General features: G+C 38.9%; 1 protein-coding gene across 2 annotated transcripts in view; it reads left to right on the top strand.

Annotated features, from left to right (window-relative positions):
- The first annotated feature begins 4,154 nt into the window (after window positions 1-4,154).
- Window positions 4,155-12,167, top strand: part of COL28A1 (collagen type XXVIII alpha 1 chain) — a 151,583-nt gene continuing 143,570 nt past the window's right edge. For both annotated transcript variants that reach the window (XM_047695594.1, XM_047695593.1), the window contains exons 1-3: window positions 4,155-4,272; window positions 7,450-7,610; window positions 8,758-9,314. In XM_047695594.1, the coding sequence (XP_047551550.1) occupies window positions 7,487-7,610; window positions 8,758-9,314 (681 nt within the window). In that variant the 5' untranslated portion in view covers window positions 4,155-4,272; window positions 7,450-7,486. The remainder of the gene's footprint in view (window positions 4,273-7,449; window positions 7,611-8,757; window positions 9,315-12,167) is intronic.

Below are 12,167 nucleotides of genomic sequence, written 5' to 3'. Positions count from 1 at the left end.
CATGGCCTTTGGGTGGGCCTTAACATTGGCCCTCTAGTTTCTTATCTGCAAAATGGAAGAATCAAACAAAAGTATTGTCTAAGTTTTCTTTCAGTTCTGAGATTCCATTCTTTGCCCCCGATATAAGAAAAGCTTAAATACCATCTGGTGGGGAAATCAATTCACCCAAATACAGTACAACACTTTCTAATACCTGAAAGTAAATTCAACTGAATGAAAAATAGAAAATATTTTCCCTATTAAAACAAGAGTTTGGTCAAGGCTCATAGAGATCCAACCTTTCCTTTCTGGTGGACTCTGCATGAAAAGGTTAAGACTGCCCTATCCACTGACTAAAAGGAATAATTTAAAAAAGAAAAAACCCGAACATTCAAATTTCTTTAAAGAAACGTTTTAGTGATCCTAAGATCGGTACAGTGAGCTGTCACTGTGGTGCAGGCCATTGCATGTTGCATTTGGGATACGATTATTCAAGCTGGGGACCAAACGACAAATAACGAAGCAAGACAGGCAGTAAACAATACAAACACAAGTGAGAGAGGGAAGTGGAACGATCAGCTCAATCAGAATTTGGCTAGGGGAGGTGTCCTGTAGTCACGCAGCAATGCCACAGTGCCAACCTTTTATGATCAATGATGATTTTCACTCCCTCTTGTCTTTGAATGTTCTCAGTCCTTCCCTTAGTTGATAAATAGGGCCAAATCCAATTTGGCGGTCTTCTCATTTTCTGATGAATGAGGAGAGAAAAGGTCCAAGTCATCCTGTTGGAGCCAAGAAGGGTGGTAAATACAGAACTTTGGAGCTTTGGGGAAGATGTCAGAAATTCTTTAAAAAAAAAATCTACTATATTAAGATTTTATACTGAAAAAAATATATAAGAGGACCTTTAATGACAGATATTTTCCAAGTTGGGTAAAAAAGGTCTTTGACTTCTTTCACAGTTGATAACGTTCTTTTCTACTTGGGTCGGCAGTGAGAAAGGGGGTCAAAATTGGGAGGGGAGTGTGAAACATTGTCTTCTACCTTGGTCTTGATCCAGGTGTATAACTTCCATTCAAGTTCGAGCTGATATGTTACTAGCATTTTAGTATTAAATACTAGTATTTTTATAGTATTATTACTTTTTTTAATTTTTATTTTTTTATAAACATATATTTTTATCCCCAGGGGTACAGGTCTGTGAATCGCCAGGTTTACACACTTCACAGCACTCACCATAGCACATACCCTCCCCAATGTCCATAGCCCCACCCCCCCTCCCAACCCCCCTCCCCCCAGCAACCCTCAGTTTGTTTTGTGAGATTAAGAGTCACTTATGGTTTGTCTCCCTCCCAATCCCATCTTGTTTCATTTATTCTTCTCCTACCCCCTTAACCCCCCATGTTGCATTTCCACTTCCTCATATCAGGGAGATCATATGATAGTTGTCTTTCTCCTATTGACTTACTTCACTAAGCATGATACCCTCTAGTTCCATCCACGTCGTCGCAAATGGCAAGATTTCATTTCTTTTGATGGCTGCATAGTATTCCATTGTGTATATATACCACATCTTCTTTATCCATTCATCTGTTGATGGACATCTAGGTTCTTTCCATAGTTTGGCTATTGTAGACATTGCTGCTTATAGTATTATTTCTATAGTATAGAAATTATTTAGTATTTCTATACTAGTATTTAGTATTTCTATAACCTCATGCAGATAAAACCTTGTGGTATATACAAATCATCCCAGACTTAGATTCCTTTTAAATGTCTCTAGACCCCCAAATACCTTCACTATTGAAATGAAGATCTTGGCACTGGTACCAAAACAAATAAAGCCAACATAGACTCTACTATGGTAGAGTAAAATTTTTGAAAAAGTCGAAAAACGGATTTCTTGTCTAGCAGTGCTTTGGAAGAGAGCAACCTAATGTATCACAGTTCTCAAGTGATGATGAATACTAAAAAATTACTTTGAATAATCACTCATTTCATAAATATTTATTGAGAGCTCACTCTAGGCCATTACAGTAATAATAGAAAAATGCATTCTTCTTTCTTCTATAAAGACTGTGCTACAGCCAGCACTGTGCACTGCAAATAATAGAAACATTAGAGATATTAAGGTAGATATTGTCAAGGAAGTAGGGCCCCTATAAGCAATAATAAAGACATAGTGAAAACTCTAAGCAAAAAAATAAGACTTTGCTACAGAACAACTGTCAGAGGGCATGGACTCCAAGTTGACTTTTCTAGCCATCACTGTTCTCCATGCACACTAATTCGGACTGTGTATGTCCAGCTGCACACTAATTCAAGACCATCCATTAGGATTAAGACTGCAGTCTTCACCTGTGGCATCCTGTTTCTCTGGGGGCAAAGCAAATTGCCTTATATAAATGGAGAGGACACAAGATTTTCTTCGGAGTCATCTACCCAATCAACTTAGTGCTGATGGCCACATCTGGGAATGACAGGCAGCAAACCCTGTGTTCGGGTTACTCTGCTTGACTTTGGGGGATGGAAGGACAGGGATGAGCAGGCAGGACTCCAACCTGTCCCTGACTTCAGTCAGAACAGTTCTGAAGCAGGGGGGCTTCAGGAGTTATCATCTGTTTGCTGCTTATAGGTATATTATTCTGCAAGCATGTTCTCTACCCCAGAAAAAAGGGAGGCAACCTTCTGAAAAAAAATGCCACTTCCTTGTCCCCTGAGTCTCAGCTCATAAAAGTGACAAGCATGGCTGACATCTACAGACGATTTAAGGTATATTTGTGGTTGCATCTTGGGAAATTCCATTTGTCCTTCTTCATGGTGCCCCCTGTTTCTTCTTTCTGTTACCAAAGCCTCACAAAATGTCAGTTCTTCAAAAACTGCTTTGTGGTGCAGAGACAATGAAAACACGAACATTCACACGGGTGTGTAACTTAATGATGCAGTAGTTGGTATAAGTGAGGCTCTGGGGTCAGCTACATCTGAGTTGAGATATCATTCGGGCATTCTCTAGCACTGGTAAGACAACATCTGCCCCAACATCCTCATCCTCAAATGTGTAAAAAACATGTAAATGTGTAAAATGTATAAAAAACATGTACATGTGTAAAACTGTATAAACGTGTAAAAACATGTAAACGTGTAAAATCTCCGCATGCACTGTCCCTCAGTGGTGGCTCCGTGGCAGGGGTAAGTGCCATAAGGTGTATGAAGCACGTAGCACAGGGCCCTGCACCTGGTAAAGTGTTCATGAAAGAGAAGCTATTATTGTTACAATAAGCAGATTTGTAAATATCAAAATGCCTTCCTAAGAAAGCTAGCTGATTTTAAATTATTGGGACGTGAACATTTATATTGCCATCTCTGGTCATCATGATACTCTCTATCTATGTGGCAGTTTGTTGAGAAGCCTGTCTGTTCATTGTCTAGGAGTCGAGTGGCTTCTTGGTAGTAGGTTTTGCACTCAAAATGGGTCATAACTGCAAGGTTAAAAACCAGGAAAAAAGAGAATGGACCCACTTAAGGAACTACCTTTTCTGGGACAGAGTGCTCAGAATATTGACCACTGTAAACCTAGCTCTTATGTTACAGTTTGGATGGATCTCGATCGCTAATTAAATTTACTCCCTCATTTCATAAATGGGAAGCTGAGGTCCCCATATGAGAGACAGAACTAGGACTAAATTCAGATCACTTTTCCATTGAAGATTAAATTGACATTTTATTATGAAAAATTTCAAAAATCACAGATGTAGAAAAGCTACTGTAATGAACTTCTCTCTACTCTTCATTCAGCTTCAATAATTATCGATCCATTGCCTCTCCTGAAAAGCCAGTTTTGGGTCTGAGTGTGTTGTCACTTATGCTGCCTGACAAAACTGTTCAGAACCAGTAACACACAAAGCACACCCCAGGCAGAGAAAGTAAGAAACAGAAGGAGGACATGGTATGAGAAACAGCAGGCTGTCCCTAAATGCCTAAAATGTAGAAAATCTGCTTAAGTGATTTTTGTAACAGTCTGGAGAACACAGACTTGTTCTGAGAGGACACTGTTCCTTTAAATTACTTACTGATCCCACCCAGATCTTGCACCCTGGCCAACTGCCTGACCACTCTTGCTTTAACTTAGGCTAATAAACACGAATAAAAGATTGCAAAATTTCCAAGACCAAAGACAATTTTTATTCCCAGAGAACAGAACAATATCAAATAGCCAACTCCATCCCAACGATGGTCCTTGCTGTTGGCATTTGCTTAATCAGTCTTTAATTCCTGTTTGACAAACTTTATAAGGTAAGATATAACTGTTTTATTTTAATCACTTGAAATCAGATGGGACCATCTAGGCACTGTGGAAGACTAAGGGGTTTGCCTATTTATTATGTGAAGAAAGCTTATCCAAATTTTCTATCCTCTACCATGGCTTTAAATTAATTATTAGAAAAATAAAAATAATTGTTAAAATGCCAACATTTAAAATTTATTTCAAAGTTTAAAATTGATTTTTAATTTGCAGTCTACTACCTAGCATTGCAATGATGAGCATTGCAATGATGTTAATACTTTTTGGGACCTCTTTTTCTTAACTTGGAACATATTTTTATAACTCAGTATTAATTACAGAATATTTTATAATTTGGCTGGTTTGACCATTTGAATAAAGTCTTCTTTTGGTATTTTATCTTTCTGTGCAAAAAAGGAGCTGCAAACACTCTGGATACAATTGGCAAACTATGCTGAAAGTATTCATTTTTGAAATATCACAAAATATATATTCTCTTGGATTTATTGATTCTGATATTTACCCAAAATAAATTTTAGGCAAAAAAGGCAAATGTATGGCATTTGGTTAAAGATAATCATTGTTTCTGCATTTATAAAATACAAATTATAGTGAACATACAGGTTTATGTTTCTTTTATTTAGTTAATGGCATTTCCCCCCAAAACCTATTTTACTTGTATATGGTATCTAAATGAGAGAAAAGCAAAAAAAAAAATTATTTTTAAAAATGAGGCAGAATAAAACATGGCAAAAATGGTTAGAAATGGGTGTACTATTAAGATGCCAAACTAATAAAAAAAAGAGAGATTTTAGGAAGGTAGTGGCACTAAAAAACCAAACGTAGAAGTATGTGCTCTGGTTAATGTCAGTAAAGAGAAGGGACTAGCAAGACTGCTTTGGGGGTGCTGGGTAAAAAATACCAGCGCAAACAGTAATGAAATATGAGACATACTGATGAGTGGTAAGGAGTAAGTGTGATAGTGAATAGTGGATATACAAAGCTTCAGGTAAGCATGCATGATTATATCACCCCACCCCCCAAAAAACCTGTAGGAGCTGGTGCTTAGTTTTAGGAAAGACAAGTGTTTATTTATTTATTTTTTAAATTTTTTATAAAGTTTTTTTTGTTTTGTTTTGTTTTTGTTTTTAAAGATTTTATTTATTTATTTGACAGACAGAGATCACAAGTAGGCAGAGAGGCAGGCAGAGAGAGAGGAGGAAGCAGGCCCCCCGCTGAGCAGAGAGCCCTATGCAGGCAGGGCCCCATCGCAGGACCCTGGGATCATGACCTGAGCCGAAGGCAGAGACTTTAACCCACTGAGCCACCCATGCACCCCAACAAGTATTCATTTAAAGACAGCATTTCTAAAGCCCAAAATGTGGCCTACAAATGAGGGGAATGTGGTTTCCTGCTCAGGATCCTGCAGGGGAATCACCTTCTTTAGATTTTTGAAGAGTTGATCATGGAGCTTGTAAAATCTCTCTTATTTTCAATGAAATTAATTCTCAGCCTCTTATTTCCAGAACAGCTGAGACACTTTTTGTAGTATGGGCTCAACAGAAGAGACAGGTTATATGTAATACCAGGGACACGGTGGTGTTCCACCTGCCTCCCCTCGCCCCCCAACCCTGAGAATGCTACATAGCAGCTGTGTTTTGCTACATAGCCTTATTCTTATGCTAGTCTTCAGAGTTAAATGTGTACGTCCTTCTGTATTCTTCTCTTCGGTTAACAAGGAATTACTTTGGGGAGGGATGTCCTTGATGCGTTTTATTTCCTCAGCAAACGCCTTGTTCTTTTGTAATGCCCAGGTGTTGTCATGTCTTAGCACACCTGGTCTGAAGAACAGTTGACGTTGGTCAATTGCCCTTGATGCCTTTGCCTTGCCCAGAGGTGCTTGGCCCTACTGATACAGAGTCAGCTTCATACATTTCCTGCTAGACGATGTCAGCTGAGGAGCAGGTGATGGCATGGAGCCATCCTTTGGTTCATCCTCAACCCAACAGCTTTTGATTCCTTTTTGGTTTTCTCCATCTGGCACGTATGAAAGGAGCCAGTCATCCATTCCCTTTCTCACTGCCTGTGCGTATATTTCTACCCCCTACTTGAGCCTGGAAAAATCGTGCTCATGATTTCCCAGTTCCCATTCCCTGAAGGCAAAGTGAAGGAAAATGTGATTTCCTTTTCAGAACTTTTGAAGTCAGTATGGTTTAAGAAAGAAAGCATTTCCAAACCATGCAGAACATTGGTTCAGAAAAAGCTTTCTTGTTCCTTCTCAAGTATACTGGGCTAGCCCCGCATGATTCTTCTCTTGCCAGGGAGGCCCATGGGTTTAAAAGTCTTTTAGTGTAGAGCTGGGCATATTGAGACATGAAGATGGATGTAGATTTTAAGACAGGATTAGATTTTTCATTGTTAATCTACCCAGAAATATAGTTTCACAGGAATGGTCAGAGGAAGTGCTTCCTGATTTTAAGTCTTGTTTCTGTCCATCAGTTTTTCACTAGAAGAACTGTGTTGCTGAGCAAATCTATTATTTTTGCTCTCAGACTCTCTTGATTCACTGGATATGTATGCAGCCGTAGTCCAGCTTGGATCTCGGTTGTAGATGAAGTTTCCAAGTAAGAGTGCAAAAAAGAAATGGTGTTCTATGGGAATTGGAAGGGCGATTTCATTTTTGACTTGGCTTTTGAGCTAACTGAAGTTGTGCGTGTATTATTAAGACTGAAATGATGGTGGTTCTCTACTATCCTGTAAAACTATTGAGATTACCAGGAATTAGTTATAATGACACAACCAAGTAGAAATCTGATATCACCTTGAAGAATGTGACAATGTCAAAACAGACCCTGTATCTGAGCCAATGCCATCATATAGAGTAGGACTGAAGTGTTTTTAAATGGTTTTCCCTACTCTCTGCTCCCCATAATAAAACGGGAAATTCAGATTACTTGGATGTAATTCTTTAACTATATAGAAACATTCACTAATAAATGTTTGGTTGTGGTGCCATGACTTACTTGGATTTGAATCTTTTAAAATCTCGATATAGATGTTTTTCTGTAAATATGAATGAAAATCCTTTGCTCCTGTCACAAGCCAGTTTTCAATTCTGCTGGCTTAAAATTAGAAATAGCAAACACTGTATTTTACGGAAGTATTTACAACTGATTTTTCTATTAAAGGTGTTATAAAACTGATGACTTTCCACCATCTACCATAATGTGGAACAGAAATTTTGTCTTCTATCTCCTGCTTTTGCCAGCTTTTATGAGTCAAACAATGTATGGACAAAGAAAGAAAGGATCAAAGTCCAACTCACTTGCAAGGAAAAATGATCTCCAGGGTAAAAAAAAATATATTTTGGTTTTGTTTTTAATGATTAGTTTGAGCCTGTTAAAACACTAATATGAATTTTTCCATATAGCAGTTGATGTAAATAACAAACCATATATATAAACATATATGTATCATCCTATTTTAATATACTTATATTATGATAATAATATACCCTCTATACTTATAGAGTATACTTACAAAAACATCAGGTGTTTCAGAGCCCTCATACATTTATTATCTTATTTGAGCCTCACAGTAGCTTTGTAAAATGGGAGTGACAGAGACTGCCACTGTCATAGATACAGAAATTGAGGCCCAGAGACGTTAAGTGGTGCATCCAAGGCCATTGGCAAATTAACTAGTAAGAGCTAGAATTCAAACTTAAGTTCCTTGCTTTTATGTTTCTTTCTCCCTCATTGCTACAATGTGATGTGTATAGTCATTTTCTCCCTTGATTTTAAAAGAAGCTACAAACAAACAAAAAAACCCAACCACCCAAAACAAGATAGGACCTCACCAATGTGACACACAACCTGAGAATCAGGCAGAGAATTATTTACTTCTAGAAACTTTGCCCAATATTTGTTGAATTTTGGGGGTGCCTGGGTGGCTCAATTGGTTAAGCATCTGACCCTTGATTTTGGTTCAGGTCATGATCTCAGAGTCGTGAACTGAGCCCCATGTCATAAGATCAAGCCCCATGTCTGCTTCAGGTTCAGTGTGGAATCTGCTTGAGATTCTCTCTCCTTCGCCTCTGCCCCTTCCCCCCACATCTCTCTTTAAATAAATAAATAAAATTTTGAAAGTATATGTTTGTTGAATTTTTAAACAATTGGAAAATACTCAAAATAGAATTTTGCTTATTTGTTTGCTTCTGACTTGCATGATTTTACAAGAGGCAAAGAATTTATAGATTTGGAAAGAGATTTAGTACTTTACAACTTAAACCCTACCTGCAAGATGCCTCTTTTTCACTCTCCTCTCCTGTCAAAACAAAACAAAACAAAAACAAAAACCCCCAAACCCCAAAACCCCCCAAAACAAAAAAACAACAGCAAACACATACACATCACACTACGCCAGGGCTTTCCTGATGCTAAGTCATTTCATGAGGAGGAACAAATACTTTGCCTAACTTCTTTGTTCTATTTCAGACTCTACTTGCTTCATAGATGTTGTCTTCATTGTGGACAGCTCCGAAAGTTCTAAAATTATTCTCTTCGATCAACAGAAAGATTTCGTGGCTAGCTTGAGTGACGAGGTCTTCCAGCTGACCCCGGCTGGCGCCTTGAAATACGACATCAAACTGGCAGCGCTTCAGTTCAGCAGCTCTGTCCAAATCGATCCACCTTTTTCTTCTTGGAAGGATCTACAGACGTTTAAACAGAGGGTCAAGTCTATGAATTTCATTGGGCAAGGCACCTTCTCTTACTATGCCATCTCCAATGCCACTGGGCTACTTAAGAGAGAAGGGCGTAAAGATGGTGTGAAGGTGGCTTTGCTGATGACTGATGGCATTGACCATCCAAAGAATCCAGATGTTCAGAGTCTTTCTGAAGATGCCAGAACTGCAGGAATATTGTTTATCACCATTGGACTTTCCACTGTAGTCAATGAAGCCAAACTTCGTTTGATATCTGGGGATTCATCCCGTGAACCCATTCCACTGTTAAGTGATCCAACCCTTGTAGATAAAATTCGAGATCGCCTGGTAGGTACCAGATGAATTGGTTATATGTATATATTCCCGATCATAATATTGATACCTTAATTACAAATTCTGTAAGGATAGATATTTGGTCAGAAGGATGAAGGAAAAAGAATCCACCTGGGAAATAAGTAGGAGAATCTTTCCGAAGTCTCTCTTCACTTCCTTGATAGTTGAAACCAGATAAACTGGGAGAGTACAAGGCTCATGCTCTGGAATTGCACTCCTACCTTCATCGCTAGCCAATGCTGAGGACTTTGGAAGAATTACTTTCCAGTCATACACTTCAGGCTCCTGTTTATATATCCTGGGATCATGAACACAGCTGACTTATATTCAATTTGTGGTCAGCTTGTGGTCTGCTGTATTTGTACTAAGTTGTTTTTTTCCCTTTTAACATCTGCAGAAATATTTTGACTTGATGTCTTATACTGCTATATTATTCTACTCAAGCAAAGTTCATAGACGTCCAATTTTTTTTTTATTATGTCCTTGTGCTTAGGTGTTAGCAGGCCCACCCATTAAAATCACCTGCAGTCACCCAGTGGTTTCTCCCTGCAGATCAATGAGTACCATTTGATTGGTCTGATTAGTCGTGTCAAGGCTTTTCTTTGTTGATCAGCTGTGTGTGAGATTCTTTCCTTTCTGCTCGGGAAAACACAAGGCAAAGCCATCAAGATAAAATCCCTCTTCACAGTGTTTCTCAAGAAAACTCCTGGAGAAAAAGTGGTTAATTTGTTAAGTATTAAAAATGGATTTTTCTTAAAAATATTGATTTTTTTTTTTCTTTAGAAGAGAGCAGGACAAATTGGTCCTTTATGGACTGAACATTTCATGTGGCTGTTTTTTATAGGCTGCAAAAGACCTTCAGCCTTGTTTTGGAGATTGTTTTGGCCCTTTTGTCCCTTCCCATAATCCTTTTCCTAACATTATTCTTTTAACTTACAAGTCAATATAAACGATAAGATAATAACTAATAAGTTCTTATAACTGTTGTTTTCAGCATAAGACATTGACTTTTTAAAAAAAATCTAAATAATAGTTACCACACCTTGAGTGCTCTGTGTATTAGGCATTTTTCTAAGCACTTTACAGATTTTATTTTATTCAATGTTTACAACAATCTTATGATGTAGGTACTATTATCCTCATTTTAGAGTTGAAAATGTAAGGACAGGCAAAGGCCCTGGGGTCTTCCTGCTTAATCCTGTGAAGCTATATTGGAAGGGGAAAATAGTCACTGTGTTTTAAGGTTTTCTCAGTCAGAGCTGCCTTGAAACAACTAAGCAACAACTCTCTTCCAAAGTTCTATTGTTTCTAGCCTCTTTTTGTTGGCATTGGGGGTAGATAGGGAGAGCTCTGCCTAGGCTTGAGATGAAGAATTTGGCCCCCTGGGGACATAGAATGAGGGTTCATCCTAAGCATCTCTCTCTCTCTCTCTTTTTAAAGATTTTATTTATTTATTTGACAGGAGAGACACAGCTAGAGAGGGAACACAAGCAGGGGGAGTGGGAGAGGGAGAAGCTGGCTTCACACCGAGTAGTCAGCCCGATGTGGGGCTCGATCCCAGGACTCTGGGATCATGACCCGAGCTGAAAGCAGAAGCTTAATGACTGAGCCACCCAGGTACCCCCTGAACATCACTTTTGCATAGAAGGGAAATGTGCAGGGGTGCCTGGTTACCTGCCTACTGCTGCCTATGCCGTAATTTAAGCAGTCCTGACCACTGAACCCAAAACAGAAGATTCCAGATGTGTAGGAGAGAACCTTGGAGTTGAGATAACAAGTCGCCAGTTGCTGACTGTGGAAGATACAGGACAGGCAGCTCCTTGTTTGGCCAGTGGTGTAGGCTGAGGAGGTTCCTACTGCTTCCTGACACATCCTCCTCGCAGAGAGCTCCTGCCCAACCCAGAACACAGGATCTTGGCAGTACACGTGAAGCAGGACTATTTGTTCGTTTCTGAGGAAACCAGAGAATGACCAAGTGTCCCCACGACGCTGCTCTTCCTTAGCATCCTGTGATTTCAGCTTGTTTGTTCAGATGGAAGCTCTATGAACAAGCCACTTCTTAGGAGAGGCTGCTTTCTAAACACTTTCCACATGCAACGGGCTTATTAGGTCCTTCAGAGAACAATATACTGTTTCAATGTTTCAAATCGTCTCTGTGTAGGAGGCAGAACTTGATTCCTGATCAGGCCATTGGAAAAATTCCTCATCTCATCTATTTCTAGTACATCTTTAGGTGAATTCCTAAACTTTTCATTTTGAAATAATTATGTAGTTGACTTTTAACAATAAGTTCATTAGGTATAATTTAAGTACAAAACTGCATCTACTTAAGGTACACAGTTCTCTGAGTTTTGATAGACATATACATTCATGAACCCAGCAACGCGGGTAGTATACGGAACATGTCCGTCACCCCCAAACTTCTTCATGCCTCTTTGCAAGACATCCTTCCCTGGCCTCTTAGCTCCTGGTCTGATTTTGGCCACTTCAGATTAGTGTACACACCCTAGGCTTGTATACAAATAAGCTTATGCAGTGTGTACTCTGTTTCTGTCACTTCTTACTCCCGGCATAATAATTTTTGGAATTCAGCTGGGCTGTTTTTTGCATCAGCAATTTATTTTTTGTTGTTGTGGAGTAGACTTTAGTTGAATTTTAATGGACATGAGTGCCTGCAATGAATAGATCTTGCAGGATCCAAGACAAATCAAGAAATCACCCCCAACTCCTTGGCATCTCTAGGAAAAATGATCATGTAAGAACCCCATGAAAACACTTCAGTTCTGAATAGCCTCAGAGAGACTTGATGACTCCACACTGAAGAGGATATAGGCAATGTTTTAATAC

Source organism: Lutra lutra, chromosome 11 (genome assembly GCF_902655055.1).
Source record: "Lutra lutra chromosome 11, mLutLut1.2, whole genome shotgun sequence".
NCBI classification, from domain to species: Eukaryota; Metazoa; Chordata; class Mammalia; order Carnivora; family Mustelidae; genus Lutra; species Lutra lutra.
Note: the sequence above shows the minus strand (reverse complement) of the source record. Positions and strands in the feature narration are given on the sequence as shown.